At 42.9% G+C, this 22166-nt stretch overlaps 1 protein-coding gene across 2 annotated transcripts in view; it reads right to left on the reverse strand.

Annotated features, from left to right (window-relative positions):
* SFXN1 (sideroflexin 1) overlaps positions 1-22166 on the reverse strand; it is a 39893-nt gene that overhangs the window by 7495 nt on the left and 10232 nt on the right. Inside the window, exons 2-8 of one of the 2 annotated variants that reach the window (XM_044916823.1) lie at positions 19397-19571; positions 12085-12255; positions 11247-11345; positions 9796-9871; positions 8906-8991; positions 7392-7519; positions 5568-5617 (exon numbers count right to left, since the gene is read on the reverse strand). In XM_044916823.1, the coding sequence (XP_044772758.1) occupies positions 5568-5617; positions 7392-7519; positions 8906-8991; positions 9796-9871; positions 11247-11345; positions 12085-12255; positions 19397-19560 (774 nt within the window). In that variant the 5' untranslated portion in view covers positions 19561-19571. The remainder of the gene's footprint in view (positions 1-5567; positions 5618-7391; positions 7520-8905; positions 8992-9795; positions 9872-11246; positions 11346-12084; positions 12256-19396; positions 19572-22166) is intronic. The other variant, XM_021698506.2, reaches the window with a different exon arrangement.

Consider the following 22166-nt stretch of genomic DNA (forward strand, 5'->3'; position numbering starts at 1 on the left):
TGGAAAGGCTCTGAGTAATGACAAGGATCCTGGAGAATTCTGACTTAACCCAACCTGGATGTCATCCCAGAGTCTCCCGACTCCTCTCCAGCACGCCATTCACTTGATTCACCCCTACTTCTTAAATAGCACTCAGCCTGAGACTCAATTAGTGAGCAGTGGATGTCTGGTCTTCCCCTACATACTCACACACTTAAAATCGTGCAAACAGAGGATACTGTAAATAAAAGTTTCAATGAATTAAAGAGAGTAATCGTAAGTGTAAAAAATATATATTTAAGAGGTAAAAGCTCAAAAAGTAATATGACCCTAAAGTCTTCCTTCCTCCAGGACCTTTTTTCTAATAGCTTTGCTGACATACAGTAAACTGCAAGTATTTGCAGTTTTTATACATGTATTCAGCCGTGAAGCCATCCCCATGATCAAGGTCATGAACATATCTGTCACCCGTAATGCTTTCCTTGTTCCTTGTGCCCTTGGCAATTCCTCTCTCTCTCCTAAACCCTGCACCCATTCCCTGGCAACCTCTGATCTCCTTTTTGCCACAATATATCAGTTTATATTTTCTAGAATTTTATGTATGGCATCTATTTCTTGTGTAATTGTTTTGAGATTAATTCAGGTGGTTGCGTGTATCAGTAGTCCATTACTCTTCCTTGCTGAGTGAGGTATTCCACTGCATGGATACAGCACAATTTGGTAATCTATCCTCCTGCTGATGAACATTTGGGTTGTTGCCAGTTTTTGGCTATTGCAAATGAAGCTGCTGTGAACCATTCGTCTTTTATGGACATATGCTTTCATTTCTCCTAGGTAAACACCTAGGGGTGGAATGGCTAGATCAGATGGTAAGCATCTATTTCACTTTTTAAGAAACTACCAAACTATTTTCCAAAGTGGTTGTACCATTTTTCATTCCCACCAGCAAGACATGAGAGTTCCAGTTCCTCCGCATCCTCACCAACACATGCTATGGTCAGTCCTTTTGGTTTTAGCCATTCCTGTAGATGTTTAGTGGTGGCTCATGTAGTTTTAATGTGAATTTCCCCAGTAAATAAAGATACTGAGCATCTTTTCATGTGCTTATCTGATACAGATATGTGTTTGGTGAAACGTCCATTCAAACCTTCTGCCCATTTTTAAAATTGGGTTGTTTTCTTAAATGAGTATTGAGTGATTTAGATCTTCTGGATATAACTCTATTATCAGATACAAGCTTTGTATAGATTTTCTCCCAGTCTATTTATCTTTTCATCTTTTATAGTTTTCAAAAAACAGAATTTTACCATTTTGATGAAGTCCAATTTATCACTTTTTCTTTTATGGACTGCCTTTGGTGTTGTGTCTAAGAAATCTTGGCCTAACTCTCGATCTCAAAGATGATCTATTATATTTTTTGGCTAGAAGTTTTACAGTTGTTCATTTTTACATTTAGAGTCTACGAACCATGGGGAATTAATTTTTACATATGATATACTCAATTCCCTATACATGGCCCACATGCCAGGCAACCTGATCATCCGCAAGTCTCCCAATAAGCCATGCTGTGTGACCTCTCTGAGCTTCTGCAACGCATGTACCCTTGAGCCGTCCCCTTCAAGACTCTGCCACCCCCTGTAGTTGAGGGAGACACCTCCTCTATTCCCTCTGTGCTATAACCACCAAGTATTAGAACCACTGCCCTGTGCCTCTTCCCATCACTGTGCTATATGGTCCCTGCGAGCAGGGCTCAAGCCCTGTTTCTATGACTCAAGCACCTAGCACATTGCTTGGCACGTAAATGCAACACTCACATTTAATTAACAGAAAGTCCTGAAAAATCTACAGAGTAGACAGAGCAGTCCACCTTTATTAAAGGGAATATGGAAGAAGTAGAACTTAAGGAATGAGGAACTATTATCTGACCCAAACCATATTAACTTGACTTATTCCCAATGAAAGTGCCAGCAAGGTAAAGAGACCACAGGAGTTATTCTTTAAGAATACCATTCTTCGAAGGGCCAGATTTTCAGCAGTGAGCTTTCTGGTTTATTGCAAAGATTTCTGGGAGTCACATGCCCACTGCTGATGCTTTTTTTCCAGCACCCCACTTGGGGAAAGATAGGGGGAGGGACGAATCACACTGAATGCTCCCCAAGCTCATAAAAAGCCAAGAAGGTTCAATTTGTTTCATGCTTGCAGAGGAGTGTGGTCATGTCCAAGGTAAAAGCCCAGATAAGTACACCCTTACAGAGGGGCACAGCCAGCCACTGGGGCTGTGGGAACAAGCAGGGGGCCAAGTGAGGCAGACACCACCCACGTGGACGTCATGAGCTGCTGTAGAAATTATCTCGGGAGCCTCTGTAGAAGGGGCACGGTAAAGCCTGCCTTTCCTGATGCATGTGAAAGTGCTCTGAAGATGGAAATATATGGATACTAATACAAGCCACCTCTGCCTATGTTTTAGCAATAGCTAGACTATCAGTTAAGTCCTATGGAACTCTCTACGTGGGCAAAATGCAGTATTGCAGGGTAAGGCCATGCTGCACTTGGGGAGTGGTATGTGTGTACGAATAGCTCAACAACAGTCCGCCATTCCTTTTTCAAAGCAACATCCTCCACTGACGTCTGCAGCAGGACAGCTACAACCAGACCCCTATGGGTGGCGGGATGCTGGGACTGAGTATCAGCCACTCTGACCACCACTCCCGACCTTGCCATGGGGCTTCTGAGGCCAGTGGTCTCTCCCAGCTCCCGGTGAGGCCCTTCACTGTTGGACAGTGGGGCAGACAGAGGGCTGCTTCGTCAAGGACAGGTGAGGTGGCACATCTCCAAGTTATCACTAACGTATACGGTATCAAGCAAAGCTAAAAACCGTATACTGAGGTGGGGGAGGAAAACACAATATGCCTTCATTTATTAATGTGAAAAAGCCCACAACAGAGTGACAATGGGGAGCTAACTGCTTGTATCATTTGCTGGGGCCTTCACGGAGAAAATGTTATTAGGCTGTATCTGCAGCAATTTCCATCCGTCAGAGCAAGAAAATGATGCGAGATGCCCAACTGGGTCTTCTGTCCAGTGTCTGTCACTCGGAGATCAGAGTAACTCCGGCAACTTTTCCGACAATGCTGAGACCCCAGGAGCACCAACGGACACCTGCACTAGGAGAAGAATGTACCAACCTCATTTTGTGTTTTCCCCAGTGACCTAACTTTTCAGCATTAATGGAGCTTCAAATGCAGACTTTCTCATAGAATTTCTGGAATCCCCAGCCATGATCAGGACACATGTTAGCAGCCAGAGTATGCCCAATACCCGCAGGCCAGAGCCGGACTGCAGAATAAAGTACCACCCGCAGGGGCAGGTGGCGAGATTCAGAGCCTCCAATCCAGAAACAGGCTGCGGAGACCCTTCTGCTAAAGAGGTGTTGGGTGGCATTCGAGAGGCAGAGAGAAAAGACTGGGTGGGCCTCAGCAATGGGGATGCTGCCACCGAGAGTGGCCTCCCATCTGCTTTCACGGTTACCTGCAGATTCAGGACAATCATAAGCTCATTGCACTGTTGGTGAATGAGTCACACTTAGTACTCCTCTCTTGCAAAAGCTGTCACTTTTATGTCAGACAAACTCATATCAGATGACAATTTCCAAGCCTTGTAACTGACCTAGACATCTGGTCTTGCTTTAAAAGCCCGAATTTTGCTTCAATTCAACCTGGGGGGTGGGGGGTTAGGTTTATTTTGATCCTCCATTGCTCCTGAAGCTGGCATGCCATTACCTTAGGAGCTAACAACCAGGTAAGTCAACAGCTTGCCTGGGTCAATACATGCCCTCGCTGAACTACTAGAATCCTAATCCTAATGGCTTCCCAGATTAAGAGCTGGTAGAGAAGAACGCAGGGCATCAAGTCAATGTCTGCAAAGTTATGGATGTACTGGATGGGCCACTTCCTACTAGTATCCTGGAGAGTGATACTGACAAACCCCATTTAAATTAACTTAATGCGTTTCTTCCTCCAAAGCCTGAATCACTTCCCATAAGTAAAGCAGGGATGGACAGAGGAAAGAGCACTAATTTTTTTCAGATTATCTGAAAATCACGGAGATGTCAAAGCTGATGAATTTCAAATGTGTATACAATTTGGTAGTTTTAGGATATAGTTAATGTTCCAGTACATAAACTAATCCATTAGCAGCTTTTAAGAGTTAATCCTTTTCTAAGTTTTGCACCAGAAAGAGATTTGGGCAAAACTTTGTCATTAATTCTCAAAAGAAGAGCTTAGTGAAGTAGGTAAAATGTCGGATGAGTCCACGATGACATTTTGGTCTATAGCAATAGCTTTACTGCTTCCATATATATAACTGTTTTGTATTTTGGGACTGTTCAGTAGCTACAGAGCCACGACAACACGACTGCACAATTCACACCGACGTGTAAGATTGCTAGAGGAGGATGCGCAGGGAATAGAATTCTTCCATGTGCCCAAAGCACCCAAGAAAGAATATGAGAGAAGGTGCTGCAGAGAGGGGCCCCTTTCCCTAACATGGGGTTGGGGCACTGACAGGTGACAACCTGGCTACATGGGTCAAACGAAGCACTCAACATTACTGTTTCCTCATAGCAGACTTTTCCGGCTTACTTCTCGAAGAACATTCTTATATTGAGAGTGTTTATGAAGTGTTCGCTTAGTGTTGACTGTAGCTTTCCTTCTGGGGCGCATGGGGAGTATACGGGTCAGTGAACACACCTGTCACACATTTAGAATACTCCTAAGCGATGAAATCATTCAGGAAGTGCTTGGCTTGTGAACTATGTCCTTTTTTAAAGCTTTATCTTGTTCCCTCGATGTTACAGTTCTGTTTCTAAGACCCCAAACAATTCAGCCAGGAGAGCTGTGGTCTTCCCCACAACATACCTGCTCCTCCAGCGAGGAGCGTGGCTCCTTTCTCTTGGCAGATCTAACAATGCCACTTTCCAAACCGCATGAGCCAAGTGAGTCACCCTATTCTACCGTATCCCACTTGTGAAAGAACTGGAAAATGAGGGTGACGCATGAACACTATTGCTTTACAGTGGGAAGCTACAAAAAGCAATGTAGAAGCATCGAGAGTCCTTGGTCACAATGTGACCTTGAAGGGAGGTGGCTGATAAAATTAATGAATTACTAGACATGATCAGCAAAGAAAAATACACCGGGCACTATATTCAGGGTCCTACAAAGCTACTACTCCAAACTCTTTTCATTTCTGATAGTATGTGTAGTGACTTATGAACACATCATTCCAAATTCACACTATCTCTTCATTATCACCTAGCTAGGCATCCAAGTGATGACTAAGATAAGCTGTAACTGAGTATAACCTCTCAAGAGGAATGAGCAGCCACCTTCATTTACAACAGCTTTCTCAAATATCTGAGATCAGAAGTAAAATGTTCCCGGAAACATCTTTTTATTTAACGTAAGTGCCCGGTGCCAATGGCCTTCAAATTCTTTACTCACTGGGTAGGAAATATTCTGTATTGTTTGAAGTCTGAAAAGGAACTGAAAGGATTGAGACAAAGATTAACAGAACTGGGGCTTGCTTACCTTTAGGAAGGCTTTCTTCTCCAAAGTGTTCATGATAAATGGAGGGATAGCTGCAAGTAAAGATACATCCATTTAAATCTTTCTTTAATATTTATTTTCAGCTCACATCTTTTTTAACCATTTTACAAAAGGCTTATGTCACTTTTAGGCTATTTTCACACTGGCAGAGCGAAATTACTTGCAATAATTCTTTGAAATACTTTAGCATTTAAAAAAATTAAAAACAACGTAATGCTCATTACCAGCCAGAAAATTTTATAATCTGGGAGAGAACTTTACATTTAACTTTAAATATGTAACAGTACAAACATCAGGAACTTTCCCCTTCTGTGCTAATTAAACAAATGCAACCTCCCCCAGGCATCCATCCCAGGTGGAGTCCAGTAGAAAGATTCTGCCTCAAGAAAAAGATTCCTGCCTTGAGGAAGAAAAGTTACCTAACTTCTCTGAGCCTCAGTCTTCTGTTTTCCTCATCGATAAAATGGGGAGAATTCTATCAAACTGGCTGTGAGACGGCTGGAGACAATAATGGACATAACTCCTCGGGTAGTGGTAGTTCATTTATTATTTACTCACAGTTTCTATCAGACTGAACTGTCACATCAACCACTTCCATATGGCAATTACCTCTATAGATTCCACTGGGACAGAAAGGTTGTGTTTCTTCTCTGGGGACTAAATAATGTTTAAAATAACCAAGCCTCTAAAAGTAGATCCATTGGGCTGGCTGAGCTCCAAAGGGGAACCTCAGATTTCAAAATGAGAAAGAACAAAACCCAAACCCAAAGCAAATGCAGGGTAGAGGCTGGAGTTGCAAGCCTGCTGTCGGCAGATGTGGAAGTCGGGCGTGGTGGGCGTGTTGGTGCCAGACCCCGGGGACCCCCGTCTGTTTCACGACCCCCGTCTGTGTCTGATTGCCACAGTGCACCCACCCCCACAGCGTGCACCGCTGTCTCATGAGGACGCCAAGGGGTTTCTTTGTTCAATCGATTAACGGTGGTTAAATCGGATAATCCGAATAATCTGGGATTATAGCTGACACCACTATAATGTCCCTACTCCTACTTGTGCGCTGATGAGATTCACAATGACAAAAGGAACCTAAAGACAACAAAAGATACTAGCAGGACAACCTGACAACAACTGATTAAGTGTGCTTCTTTTGAGAGCTTGGTTAATAGTCAAGTGCTTTCTGCATTCAGCTTAGATGATGAAATTAATCCTACTAATTTCAAATTTTTTCTGTAATGAGCACTAGACTTCCCGGGCCCTCTGTTTCCTGAGTAAGTCTGAGAATCTTCTCTCAGCCTTTGGTCTGAGGGTGGCTCTAGGAAGCCCTACGAGTGGGTTACATACAATGCAGATTTTTGACTGTGGGTCATGTCGACTCCAAGCCCTAAGGACAAAACTGAGTAGAAGCTTGGCAAACATCCTAATAGCTGCTCTAACCAACCCAACCTGGTTTGTATTCCAAGGGTTTCTAATCGATACAAATAAATCTTCAGTAGAAATTATTCTGATTCAAGAACTTTGAGAAGTTTCTTCTCCAGATGAATGAAAATCCAATTCTTTGAGTTCAAGTTCTCATCGCCCATACTGTGGCCGCCCTGGTCCAAACCAGCCCCATCACTGACCTGCTGTAGCGTGCCAGCCTCCTGGCCAGTCTCCAACCATCACTCTTGGCCCTCTTCACTCTGCTCCTGACACGGCCCCCGCTGTCATGCCGCTAAAGCCCAAGGATTACACCACTCCCCTGCTTAAGCGGCGCCGTGGCTTCCCGCCCCTCAGACTACGGCCAGGGCTCGGTGACCAAGAGCTACTAACCCATGCCCGGGGCTGCCATGAGAATCCGAGAGACAACTACTTGTGTGATGGCTTGTTTTGCAGCATTGGCCGACTCGCCCAAGCGGTTCCCATTCTCATCTGTGACAGGAATGCCAACTTTGAGTTCCCTGCCGAGCAAAACACAGGCAAAGAAGTTCACAGATACCTTCATGAAACGGCTGGAAACAGCACTGTGCTACGGAAGACCAAGTCCCTACTGAATCCAAATACCCGCTTGAGTGTCAGTTTTGGCACTAACAGGTCTATTTTTATTTTTTTAAGATTTTATTTATTTATTTGAGAGAGAGAGAGCAAGCAGTGGGGAGGGGCAGAGGGCGAGAGAGGAGCAGGCTCCCCACTGAGCAGGGAGCCCGACATGGGACTCGATCCCAGGACCCTGGGATCATGACCTGAGCCGAAGGCAGATGGTTAACCGACTGAGCCACCCAGGCGCCCCTAACAGGTCTATTTTTAAATACCACGAACAAGTCTAATCCTTGTGTGGTAGGCACAAAAGTAAAGTAACATGGGGAGCCTCGGCTGAGCATCCGACTCTTGATTTCAGCTCAGGTGGTGATCTCAGGGTTGTGGGATCAAGTGCAGAGTCTGCTGGAGATCCTTTCTCCCTCTCCTTTTGCCCCTCCCCCTGCTCACTCTCAATCTTTCTCTCAAATAAATAAATAAAATCTTTTTTAAAAAAGGAAAATAACACTAGTAAACTCCATGAAAAAAAGTGCTGCATTTTTTAACAATAATATAATTCAAAGGGTGAATATGCTAACTTAAAGATAAGGCTAATTTCTATGCTCACATGCAAATCTGAGCAACTTCCCAAATGAAAGACACATATAATACATGGCATTACTAAGTAAATTAACTATACTGCCCCAGGAATCACTAGTATATGGCACCACTGGATAGTTAACGCCAGTTACTAACACTAAAATTTGATTAACACTTGATCTTAGCCAAAAGGCCGAGAAGCGATTACTAACACTAAAATTATAGCTCCTATTGTTACCCTGTTTTTTGTTATCCATTCCAAAATGCTTTTTCTTGTTCTTTCTTCTCTTTTAATTTCTGTCAGTTCTATAAAATACTTCCAAAATGTACATTAATATTTTAAACCCAGTAAGACAGTTCTGGGGTGGTGGGGGTACCTATTTTAGAGAATAAACTTTCTGTGCATAGACCTTCTTTGCCTAGCTCTACAACAACTAAATGTTAGTTTGAGATATATGTTTTAAACTTTTTATTACACAGAAGTAGAAAGAGTATTCTAACCCCCCACATACTCATCAGCCTACTTCAATAATTAGCAACTCATGGCTAAGCTTGTTTCATTAATGGACCCATCCCTGTGCCCACACCAGATTACTCTGAAGCAAACCCAGGTCCCATATAATTCCATCTGTAAATATTAAAATGAACTGTTAAAAGTTTCAACACCACTAATTATTATAAGACTCTACTGTCAAGCACCAGTCCTTTCTAAGACTGTGTATGAATCTTACCTTTGCCTCATTAATGGGATATTAATGCAATTAGCAGCAGCTACAGCAGCAAAGGGAACAAAACGTCCTATGAGTGGTGAGACATGCTGCAGAAAAAAAAAACAACCCAAAAGCGTTATTTTACTTTGCCCGGATGACTGAATGCAAATACTTATTTCTCCTTGAAAACTGCTAAAAACACAGTCTCTTTTGTATGGAAACTCAGGCCGAGGGTACTTTCAAAACTTGTTCCCTGGTGGTGGTTGTCGATTTCCAGCATGGGCGCACTGGGACAAGACATGCTTCCCAGGCATCTGCCAGACTGGCCTGGCTGACGGACTGGGGGGCTTTGGAGTCGCGGGGTCTTGAGTTCAGGCGCTGGCGTCTCCACCTCTCGAGAGGTGTGGGCGCGGGCACACTCCTCGGCACACAGCCTCTAGTGGGCAGCCAGGGTCGGGGAGCACTGGCACGTAAGACGCAGTGCCAGGGACAGACCAGGGGCTTGGCAGAGGGTGCTGGTGACAGCCTTTCCGAAACTCACTGGAAGACCCAACTGAGATAGGCAGGCGAAGATAATGATGGTAATTCTTAAGGAAGTCCTAGGACTTGGGGCGCCTGGGTGGCTCAGTCGTTAAGCGTCTGCCTTCGGCTCAGGTCATGATCCCAGGGTCCTGGGATCGAGCCCCGCGTCGGGCTCCCTGCTCTGCGGGAAGCCTGCTTCCCCCTCTCCCACTCCCCCTGCTTGTGTTCCCTCTCTCTCTATGTCTCTATCTGTCAAATAAATAAATAAAATCTTAAGAAAAAAAGAAAGTCCTAGGACTTGAACTATTTTGAGAAATAATCGAGGGACTTGAGCCAGGTGGATGAGAACAAATTAAGAAGCCTAACTAGGGAAATCAAAATCTGAGCACCTTGGTTAATGCGTTGAGTCCTAGAGCTGTTGCCACAGCACCAGTTGTCGCGGAAACGTAAGCTGTTCCCAGTTCACTGAAAAGGAAGAATAGTGCATGAAAAACAGGTGCACGCCAGGACACTTGGGTTTGACAGTTTTTGAGGAAACGAGGCGACAATGTGAAAGAGCATGATTAAGAAGGGAGAGCCCACAAAACAACACTCACTCTCACTCTACAAACGGCCAAATGCAGACAGGAAGCAAGCAGCCCCGGGCAGAGTGGCCTTCCTCATAGACAAGCCGACCAGCAGCTTCAGCGGCGGCTGTAGGGAGTAGGTACTGGGGGGGTGGGGGTGTGGGATGGACCGAGGGGCCGTGAGCGTGCAGGTAACAGCCTCTTGGCCTAAGTGTGGGCAGCATGTCTACCTAAATAAAAAGTACTTCTCAAAAGATAAACACACATATTGGAAGTAAAACTGCCATACTGCTGTTCTTAAAATTGTAACTTATTGTATCGTAATACGAAAAGTCCCATCTGCAACAGGCAGTTAAGTACAGCTGTTTTTATTTTAAATTAAGTTTTAGGGGCATCGGGCTGGCTCAGTCCATTAAGCATCTACCTCTGGATTTTGGCTCAGGTCATGATCTCAGGGTCGTGAAATCGAGCCCCGCGTTGGGCTCTGTGCTGGGTGTGGAGCCTGCTTGAGGTTCTCCATCCCTCTACCTCTGTCTACCTCATACCTCTGCCTTGCATGCTGTCTCTCTAAAGAAATGTAATAATAATAAATACAAATAAATAAAATAAGTTTTAATTCAAAGGGTTGGAAGAAATGAAGGTGTGATAAGCACTGTGGCAGCAAGATTTCTACAGCCTTTGTTCCATATGGTGACAAAAGAACACTATGGACTGTCAGAGGCCATTTAAAGTGACAAAAAAGAAAACACTTTGAAGTGTTCTCCAAGCTGAGCTAAAAGTTTTGGTTCACTAATCACTTTAGCCAGTCCAAACGGTTTTTTACAGGAGGCAACATTTTAAACCTGTTCACCTTCTGTCTGGCTCTAGAGATGGCTTCTTTAAAGACAAATCCTAAATAAAAGTCCCCTTGGTTTCTGCAGAGATCACGCTCTTGATGCCACTACTTTTGATGTTGCTACCTGGCCACGGGCTCAGGGTAGATGGGGGCACAGCCTGTCGTCTGCCACGGCCCGGCCCTCAACTGCCCACCTTGTGTTCTGCACGGGGAGCCTGAGGGCGTGGGAGACAAATCCGCCTACCAGGGTCCCTAACAGCAAGAGTCATGTCTGTGAAGGCAGGCTGGACAAGACGGTCATCTTGATGGGAAGGGAGGAGAAGAAACGCTACTGGAAAATATGCCCCATGATATTCTGACCAATATCAACAGTTTATACACCACCGAATGAAATGCACACTGGGCAAGTGCAGGGAACGATTAACTCTTACAGTCTTACTTTACAGTGAGGGGGGCATCTCCACTTCTGTTGGTGTAATTGACCACGGCGTTGAAGGACTGGTTAATCCACTGCCAGAACAGCACGGCTGGTGTCGTCCTAAAACAGAGCGATCCGTCACACACTGGCCATCGCCTGTGACCTAGCCGCTGTGCGGAACAGAAAATGTGAACACCAGTAACCACAGAGGAGATGGACTGCGGAAGGAGAGCGCTAGGTCAAAGACCCTGCGTTCTGCGTCGAAAGCTTGGGACCTGAGTGGCGGGGCCGAAGTGCATCCTCTGATTCTCAGCATCCTCCTTCTTTGGATATGGGTAAGCCCAAGCTCAAAGGGCTATGGTGAGAATCAAGTCATCCTCCTTAAATTTGATCTTAAATCTGTAGAGAGCCTGGCATACAGTAGGCGCTCAACAAATGTCAGGCCCCTTCTCTTGGGGAAAAAAGCCAGCTGTCTGCAGGCGAAGTAGCCCTGATCCCTCCTTATGGCACGTGCAAGCCTGCGTGTCTGCGTTTACGGCTACATCTACACTTACATCTGTGACTTATGAGTGGATGAAAAAGAGAATTTGCTTAGAGACTTTTAAATTTTCTTTCTCCATCTCATTTTCTTTTGGGTGTTACGAGTTAGAGGAAAAATTCAGTCTCCTTTTGAACGACAGAGAGAATACGATTTATTTAGCACCGGGAAAAGTTAAAGAAACCCCCTAGAGTTGTGACATTTATATAAAATGGAACTCAATGTGAAATGACATTTAATTCAATAAAACTATTTATATACAAAAATGTACTTTAAGCTCTGTAATATAAAATGAACTGTTGTTATATTTCCATGACTTACCTATAAAATGTCATCATACAACCTGTGATGGTCATGTTCATTGGAACCTGAGCTGACATTCTTCCTATCAAAATCATCTTTTCACCCGTGTCAGGATGAAAAGCTGAATCATAGATGTACTTTGCTCTCCATAATTCATTTTCTGTAAGACCTGGAGGAATAATTCCTTGCCTAGGGAAATAAGAAATAACAAGGGAACTGTTCATTTCCAATAGCTCACCAGTGCTCTAGAGACATGTAGCTAGAAAGTTTTTAAGTTTACCCTTACCTAAAACAACTGTGCCTGCAGTGAAATTTTAGTAACACAAGAGACAGTAAACACAACGAACATTTCAAACCCATGTATCTCAACTGGTCTGTAATTTTGAAAAACAAAAACTTATCTTGTATCTTGAAGTATTCAACTTTGAAATATTCCTTGTTTTAAATGACATATTTAAAAATGTATTTTGAACTTTGCAAACTCTATAATATTTTCAACCAATTAGACAAAAGCTGTGGCAATCAAGAACATTAATTAATTATTATACCTACAGTTTGAAACCCTAGATTAGAAAGGCTCATTATTTTATCTTGTTATCAAAGAAACACATTTATTGCTAAAAATTTAGAAAATACAGACATTCGTTAGTGCAATTAAAATCATTCAAGCCTTTCATTACTCATTTCCACTGATGCTGTTTTGTGAAGACACAGCCACGGTCTTGCAGGACCTGTATATGCCACTTAGGATCTCTATAAACACCATACCTGTTGCTTTATGACCACCTCTTTAAAATGAGTAATACTCTGTAAACGCTTTTCTGTATCTTTAGAACTTCTTCTGTACCACCTGTACTGGGTTGAATAGTGTCCCCCCAAATTCACATCCACCCAGAACCTCAGAATGTGACCTTATTTGGAATCAGGGTCTTTGTGGATATAATAGTTAAAACGAGGTCATGCTGATGAGGGTGAGCCCTAAATCCAATGACCAGTGCCCTTATAAGCCAGCCACGTGCAGACTAAGAAGGTCCTGTGATGTCAGAGGCAGAGACTGGAATAATGTAGCTCCAAGTCAAGGAACATCAAGGAACGCCTCAGGCCACCAGAAGCTGGAAGAGGGGAGGAAAGATTCTCCCCTAGAGCCTTCAGAGGGAGATGGCCCTCCCAACACCGTGGTTTCAGACTTCAGCCTCCAGAACTGCAATAGAACAAATTTCCGTTGTTTGAAGCCACTCAGTTGGTGGTAACTGGTTACAGCCACCTTAGGAAACTAACACATCATCCCTTAAATGCTCCAGTCTTCCACCGCATGATTGTAAGATAGATTATCCCAATCCCTATTGTTGGGCACTTTAATTGCTTCTAATCTCTTCCGTTTGTAAAGGATGAGGAAGTCAATCTCCTTATAAATAAATCTTTCCCCTGCATCCAAGATTAATCAGAAACAAAGGAGTACATTTGCTGAGACAAAAGTTATGTAAAATACTGAGGCTGGCAATACGCCTTTTGTCCTTTTTCTCTACTTGAGTGTGTCTGTTGATTGTCAGGGTGGCAGCACCCTCACTGTTTAAGCGGATCACGTGTAAACTTGACCCGCTGTGGGCAGATCTTGTTAGTTGTGTTAGCTGCTCCCCTGAACGTTACTATCTTGATGTAGTCAGGTAGGAACAAACGAAGTCGCTGACTGGAAAGGCCTGACCCGCTTCAGGGTTATACAAATATTCACCTCTACGTCTTGCACTTTAGTAACAGGTTTTTTTGTTATTTTTTTTTTTAATTGTCACTGAGGTTTTTAATTTATTTGGGATTTATCTTAAGATATGAAAATGTGAAACTTGCTTAACTTGACTTTTCCATTGGCTGCTCTGCCACCCTAATACCAAGATTTAAATGCTATAGTCATCATGGGTTGAGATTCTTTGAATGCTGGGCGTGGCTTTGGGGTTTTCTTTTTTTTTTTTCCCTTTTTAAATTTAAAAAAATTTTTTTATTGTTATGTTAATCACCATACATTACAACACTAGTTTTTGATGTAGTGTTCCATGATTCATTGTTTGTGCATAACACCCAGTGCTCCATGCAGAATGTGCCCTCTTTAATACCCATCACCAGGCTAACCCATCCCCCCACCCCACTCCCCTCTAGAACCCTCAGTTTGTTTTTCAGAGCCCATCGTGTCTCATGGTTCATCTCCCCCTCCGATTTCCCCCCCTTCATTCTTCCCCTCCTGCTATCTTCTTCTTCTTTTTTTTTTTTTTAACATATATTGCATTATTTGTTTCAGAGGTACAGATCTGTGATTCAACAGTCTTGCACAATTCACAGTGCTCACCATAGCACATACCCTCCCCAATGTCTATCACCCAGCCACCCCATCCCTCCCACCCCATCCCCCACTCCAGCAACCCTCAGTTTGTTTCCTGAGATTAAGAATTCCTCATATCAGTGAGGTCATATGATACATGTCTTTCTCTGTTTGACTTATTTCGCTCAGCATAACACCCTCCAGTTCCATCCACGTCGTTGCAAATGGCAAGATGTCATTCCTTTTGATGGCTGCATAATATTCCATTGTATATATATACCACCTCTTCTTTATCCATTCATCTGTCGATGGACATCTTGGCTCTTTCCACAGTTTGGCTACTGTGGACATTGCTGCTATAAACATCAGGGTGCATGTATCCCTTCGGATCCCTACATTTGTATCTTTGGAGTAAATACCCAGTAGTGCAATTGCTGGATCGTATGGTAGCTCTATTTTCAACTTTTTGAGGAACCTCCATACTGTTTTCCAGAGTGGTTGCACCAGCTTGCATTCCCACCAACAGTGTAGGAGGGATCCCCTTTCTCCGCATCCCCACCAACATCTGTCATTTCCTGACTTGTTAATTTTAGGCATTCTGACTGGTGTGAGGTGGTATCTCATTGAGGTTTTGATTTGGATTTCCCTGATGCCGAGCGACGTTGACCACTTTTTCATGTGTCTGTTGGCCATTTGGATGTCTTCTTTGGAAAAATGTCTGTTCATGTCTTCTGCCCATTTCTTGACTGGATCCTGTGTTCTTTGGGTGTTGAGTTTGATAAGTTCTTTATAGATTTTGGATACTAGCCCTTTATCTGATATGTCATTTGCAAATATCGTCTCCCATTCTGTCGGTTATCTTTTGGTTTTGTTGACTGTTTCTTTTGCTGTGCAAAAGCTTTTTATCTTGATGAAGTCCCAATAGTTCATTTTTGCCCTTGCTTCCCTTGCCTTTGCCAATGTTTCTAGGAAGAAGTTGCTACGGCTGAGGTCGAAGAGGTTGCTGCCTGTGTTCTCCTTTAGGATTTTGATGGACTCCTGTCTCACATTTAGGTCTTTCAACCATTTTGAGTCTATTTTTGTGTGTGGTATAAGGAAATGGTCCCTCTTCATTCTGCATGTAGCTGTCCAATTTTCCCAACACCATTTGTTGAAGAGACTGTCTTTTTTCCATTGGACATTCTTTCCTGCTTTGTCAAAGATGAGTTGACCATAGAGTTGAGGGTCCATTTCTGGGCTCTCTATTCGCTTTGGGGCTTTCTATGGACTTCCCACCATCTTCACCTTGTGGGGCCGATGCCCACCCTCAAATGACAGTCCATTCTATGCCTGGTAGAACAGTGGTCTCTCCTCTTTCAAAGTGCCTGAGTTATGCTCTATTTTTTTGGACAATGCTCAGAATTATTCTGTCAATTTTATAGGTGAGCACAATTGTATTTAGACTGAAACTGTATTGATTTGGAGAGAACTGACACCTCTACCATATTAAGACTTTCTATCCAGGGGCGCCTGGGTGGCTCAGTCATTAAGCGTCTGCCTTCAGCTCAGGTCACGATCCCGGGGTCCTGGGATCGAGCCCCACATCGGGCTCCCTGCTCCGTGAGAAGCCTGCTTCTCCCTCTCCCACTCCCCCTGCTTGTGTTCCTTCTCTCGCTGTGTCTCTGTCAAATAAATAAATAAAATCTTAAAAAAAAAAAAAAAGATTTTCTATCCAGACTTACTGCATGTTGCTCCAGTTATCAAAGGTTTCTTTTAATGACCCCCCAAGTGGGCTTGGAACTGCTTCACATTTCCGGGTAAGTGTATTCCTAGATATTTTATATATAGGTATATATATATCTTTTTGGTCTTATGAATGGTATTAAAATAATATTGTCTAATTGATTATTGCTGATGTATAGGAAACTGTTGACTTTTTGTGTAGTCTACTTGTCATATTCTCTTATTTGTTCCACTGGTAGTTGATTGGTGAGAAAATCATCATTTGAAAAAAAAAAAAAGAAGAGAAAGAAATTGTCTCATATTTTTAAGATCTGTACATCTTCTTTCTTTCTTTCTTTTTTTTTAAGTTTATTTAAGCAATCTCTACACTCAACATGCGGCTCAAATTCAGGACCCCATGCTCCACTGGTAAGTCAGCCAGGCGTCCCTCTTATTTCTTTTTTATGTCTTACTGAATTGGTTAGGGATCCCAGAACAATGTTATAAAATAGGGAAGATAAAGGCATCCCTGACTTGCTTCTAACTTTAAAGAGAATGCCTCCTAGAGCAAGATTTTTAGGGGCGTGTTCTTAGATGTTATAAGGTGTTACGGGAAAGAAAAAAGGCCCATGTTCAAGTTTGGGAAAACGGACTAATGGCTTTGTTTACTCTAATACTTCTTGGAATTTTTCAGAAGTCAATGGGATGTGACACCCTTAAGAATAGGATGTAGGGGCGCCTGGCTGGCTCAGTCAGTGCAACTCTTGATCTCAGGGTTGTAAGTTCAAGCCCCATATTGGGTGTGGAGATTACTTAAAAATAAAATCTTAAGGATAAAAAAAGAATGGGCTGTAAACTTTTCCAAATTTGACTATGGAAGCCACTTTCTCTCCTCTTTCTTTCCTCCTTTCCTTCCTCCCTCCTCCCCTCCCTCCCTCCCTCCCTTCCTAGCTTTCTATCTTTCTCTCTCTCCCTCCCTCTCTGGTATTGGGGGAAATATTCCACAGGATTGCTTTTCTGCAGAACTGTCTGGGAAGTTCACTCAGCTCTACTGTTTCATCATTTAGTGTGATGCTGGCTGCTAATGTGGATGTGTATTCTTTACCATATTAAAGAAATACAGTACATTATTCCTAGCTGATTAATTATTTTCTGAGAAACACATGGATAATTTAACCTTCTTTTGGGCATCTATCAAGAGTGACTTTCTTGCCTCAATCTGATAAATTATATTGATAGATGTCCTAAAATAAATCAACTTTTTACTCCTGGAATAAATCCTACTTGTTCATACTTTCATGAAAGGCTGGATTTGATGTGCTAGTATTTTATTTTGGATTTTTACGTTGTTAATTTGCAAGATGGGCCACTGTATTCTTGCAGTGTACTTCTGTCATTTAGAGTATCAGTGTTGCAAATGAATTGGGAAGCATCTTCTTTTTCAAAAAATTAAATCAGCTTTACCGAGGTATAATTCAAATGCAATAAAAGTCAACCACTTTAAGAGTACGATTTGATGAGCTTTGGAAAAGGTACAGTGGTGTAGCCACCTCCAGAATCACGGTGTGGAATACTTTCATCTCCCCAAACGTTCCTGCAAGCTCCTCTGGAGTCTTTCCCCCATTTCTTGGCAACCCCTAATCTGCTTCCACTTTTACATCTGTACTGGGAACTGACAAACTATAGCCCATGGCCTGTTTCTGAATGGCTCTTGTGCTAAGAATGGTTTTTACATTTTTAGAGGGCTGTAAACAAAAAAAAAAAGCAAAAACAACAAGAATATGCAAGAGAGAATGTATGGCCTGCAAGGCAGAAAATATCTGCCACCTGGCCCTCTGTGGGAAAAGTGTGCCAACATCTGTTCTTCCCCACTGGAGGAGGGTCTCGGGTTTACTCTCCATGTCTTTGTTTCTCCTTTTCCACGGAGCCAGCTCTGTCATTAGTGCCGCCCACTGCCCCCGTCTTGCTCTTACAGTGTTAGCTTCTTTGCAGTGTTTTTATGTCTTCTTTTCAACTCCTCTCGCTGTCTTTTCCTCTGCACCTCTCCTTTTTATGGCTTTTGTTCCAGATTCATCGAACATTTCCTTTCCTGAATCCCTGACATGCGCTTCACTCTTCCTCTGCCTGTTCTTCAGTACTTTTGCATAAGGTTCCAAGATGTCCTGCTGCTTGGCTCTCCTCTCCTGATGCGCGGGCCCATGCTAAGATCTGGCCAGCCTGTGTTTGATGACGAACTTTACAGACTGCCCTTTGCCCTTGGTTCCTTCCCTAACCTCCCACGTGACCGTCAAAGACCACCCCCCCCCCCACGCGGCTCCAGATCTCAGCTACTGGCTGACTCTCCCCTAGAGCAGGAGGCTATAAACTAGTGTCTATGGCCTGTCTGCCTCGCTTGCTAAGAGTGGCTTTTCATTTTTTAAAAGGATTGTTTTTAAAAAAATAAAAAATAAAAACCCAAAAACAAAAACAAAAAACTAAGAAAACTATGGGGCAGAAACCCTCTGTGGCCTACAAAGCCTGAAATATTTCTTTTTTTTTTTTTTTAAAGATTTTATTTATTTATTTGACAGAGAGAGAGAGCGAGTGAGAGCAGGAACTCAAGCAGAGGGAGTGGGAGAGGGAGAAGCAGGCTTCCCGCGGAGCAGGGAGACCAATGCGGGGCTCGATCCCAGGACCCCAGGATCATGACCTGAGCCAAAGGCAGATGCTTAACGACTGAGCCACCCAGGCACCCCCTGAAATATTTCTTATGTGGTCTTTTATGGAGACGGCTGTGACCACTGCCTTATTAGAGCATCTCTCTTCTGACGTCATGACTGGCTCTTTGAATTGATGAACTGCAGCCCAAAACTACAAACCTGCCACCAGCATCTTTCCAGCTGAGCTCCTACCTGCGAGGTTTGTTCATTGAGGCTTTATTTCAGAAGCAACCAACCTACTCTAATTCTTGACAGCTTGCTTTCCGCACGAGGTTATCTCCATCCGGGGACAGAAAGATGCGTGGGGGGCTGTTGACCCAGGGACGTACTGGAGTGGAGGAGGCAGAGCACTGGGAAAGGGGACCTCACGGATCGGTACCTAGGAGTTGGAGGGATGGCTGTCTTATTTTCAGGTCACTGTGAACCCCGGATATCTGCATTAAGGCTCAGCTTCAGGGGATAAAACACGTCTTCCTATTTCCTCTTTTTTTTGGTAAAGAGGATTCCATTGCAAAAAAAAAAAAAAAAAAGTTGTAAAATCACTAAGTAAAGGTTTAAAGACAATAGGTTAACATGATGACCTATTACCGTATTAATCAAAAAGTATAATCATTAATGTTACCTGTAATCATGCACTACTTTTCTTGCATTCTCTAGTTGTTCGTTGGTTAACAGGATATTCCTGGGATCTGTTACAGTGAAGAAATGATTGGCTCGCCCAACAAAGGTGCTTTGATCCCATCGAGGTTCCTTGATGTTAATGTTCGGTGGAAGTTCTCCAGACATCGTCCTGGACTCTAGGGGGTCAAAAAGATAAGTCTAGTCAAGACTTACAATGTTGCTACACATTTTAGAAACTCTATAGTCACATTAATTTCCAGCTGAAAATTTATGTACATTCCTCTTTATAAAAATAACTTTGCTATAAATGGCAGAAAGACAATCTAACTCCAAAGTTACTTTGTCCATAAATCCCAACTGATCTTAACCAAATTTCAATAATTTCCCACATATTTCTCCTGATAGATACATGGTATTTCATCATTCCTTAACTTTTGGAAGCCTAGAAATACTCTAGAAAAAGTTAAAAATAACATCAGCAGTAACAGGGTCTGAAGTTTGAAACCCCTTTTCTGGGTGCGACAACCAACGCCAAACTACTACTCCATTCTGGTCTACTAACTGTGTTATTTCTACCGGTAGAAGTGACTAATTATGTAAAAAGCGTTGGTTACATGCTAAAAATTCCACAATTAGAAAAAGACTCAGATTCAGTCAGCCTTGTTCAACATATAAACCACCAAACAAAAATGCAAACTTATGTTCCTCAATCCAACAGGGACATGGTGGGAAAAACACATTCGGACAAGCCCACAAATACGAGTAACACTATGGCGTATCATTTCCCTCATGTGATACCTATTTTATAGCTAAGAACCATTACTATTTTCCCAAAAGTAACCACTTTCTTGCTCTGAGTGATACACACTTATTTTTAGAACTGCACTGTATTATTTTAGAAAATATAGAACAAAAAACCAAAATCTCTGATAATTTAGCCACACTGAGATAACCATCCTTTATGTTTTGGTAATGCCTTGGAGACATTTTTTATACACATCATATAAATAAAAAATAAAGTTGATATCATACTCTGTATTTTAATTTCCTGATTTTTTTTTTGTTTTTTGGCGCTTACTTCATGAGCATTCCCCATGGCACTAAATATTCATTTTAGGTATGTAACAACATCTTTAATGTCTAAATCATTTTCAGTTTTTCACCATGATAAATAATGTATCCTTGTCTATGATCTTTTCCCTCAAAGCTGGTGATCTCCTTAGACTAGATCTCTCTGTGTGACATTAGCAGACTGAAGGACCGAATCACTAAGAAGGCTTCAAACCACTGCTTTTTTATTCCTGTTTCCCTTCCCTACATTTCTAATATCAGTTCGAATAGCAGCTTTCTTTTCCAGGTCATTTTTCACGAAGTTATTTTTTAGTGCTTCTCAAGTTCTTAGGTACCTTAAGATGCCAAGTGCAGATGGTAGGCACTCTTGTCATTTATACTTTCTCAAAATCTCAAACTAATAAGTATCATAGCCCACTGGATCAAACTCGGGCACGTTAGGACAAGAGATGTGAGGGATCCAGTGCCTGTGAAACAGCTGGTCAGTGAGACTGAGAAAGTCAGCCCTGCTACTCATAAAGCCACAGCTGGAATAACAAGCACGGATAAAGCCAGCTGCAAGGTTACTGGGAAACCATATCGCTCCCAAGGTCACAGCTATAAAGTGTAATAACACTGCCCTTCTTTGGATGACTACTGCTTTCTTATCTCACCAAGACATTGTGTCTTCTATAATCTTTGCTATTTGAATTCAAAACAGAAAGAATGAAACATCCCACTCTGGACAATGAAAAGGAGCCTGGATTTCCAGCACAGGTGTGGAGCTTAAGATTAGGGAGTTTCTGGACACGACATTCCACAATTTTCTTAACTTTGTAATTTCCAAGGAAACAGGGCAATGGGGCCACGTCATAGTCTAGACCTTAACACCCAGCCCTGGTTTACGCCAATCAAAATATTGCTTCACTAAGCTTCCCTGAAAGTCCACTGTTCTCCAAGATGCTCTAAAAGCTTTATCTCCTCCTTTGTTGGCAAGACACACTCTGTTCCTCTGGTCTGCGGTCTCCCTCGATGCAAGAAGCCAATGAGCATGACTTTGTCGGACTACAGGTTTGTCCCTGCTGGGTTTTGGCTGATTGAGCTGTAGTAAGAGAAACATCTGAATTTCAAATTAGGACACATCAACATCATGGGCATCAAGTCCAGGGATACAAGAAATACAATGTACATCAAAGAGCTGTGCCATTGTATGAGAAATGTCTAAATTTTGAATTAGAATACGTCAAATGTGTTATTTATAACACTTGCAAAAAAGCAAAACAAAATCTCCAATTCACATTCTGGACAGCAGTAGTTTTTAGACGTGTCTGCAGAGACCTGGGGCCCTGCTGAGATTCCTTAGTGCCCCCCAGGGAATGGAGTGGATTCAGCAGGTGGGGTTACAGCAAAGGAGGCTGACAAGGAGTGACCAGCCGGAGAAAAAGCAAGGAGAGCATGGTGTCCTGCAAGACAGTCTCTCCGTAGTCCAACTGGCCAAAAGGAAGAACACCTTGGTAGGTGGTGACTCCCATGTTGGGATAGTGAAGAGAGGAGCATACAACCCTGAGGGGCCAGTCTAGGGGTGGGGGACACTGCAGAGATGGTTGTCTTGGCAAGTTCTAAAAATTCTGAGCCATGGTGGTAGCAAGTAGGGAGAGACTGCACACACACATCACACGTCCCTCTGCAAAGACAATTACTATCTCCCGTCTTGAGGTTCA

This window comes from Neomonachus schauinslandi, chromosome 7 (genome assembly GCF_002201575.2).
Source record: "Neomonachus schauinslandi chromosome 7, ASM220157v2, whole genome shotgun sequence".
NCBI lineage: Eukaryota > Metazoa > Chordata > Mammalia > Carnivora > Phocidae > Neomonachus > Neomonachus schauinslandi.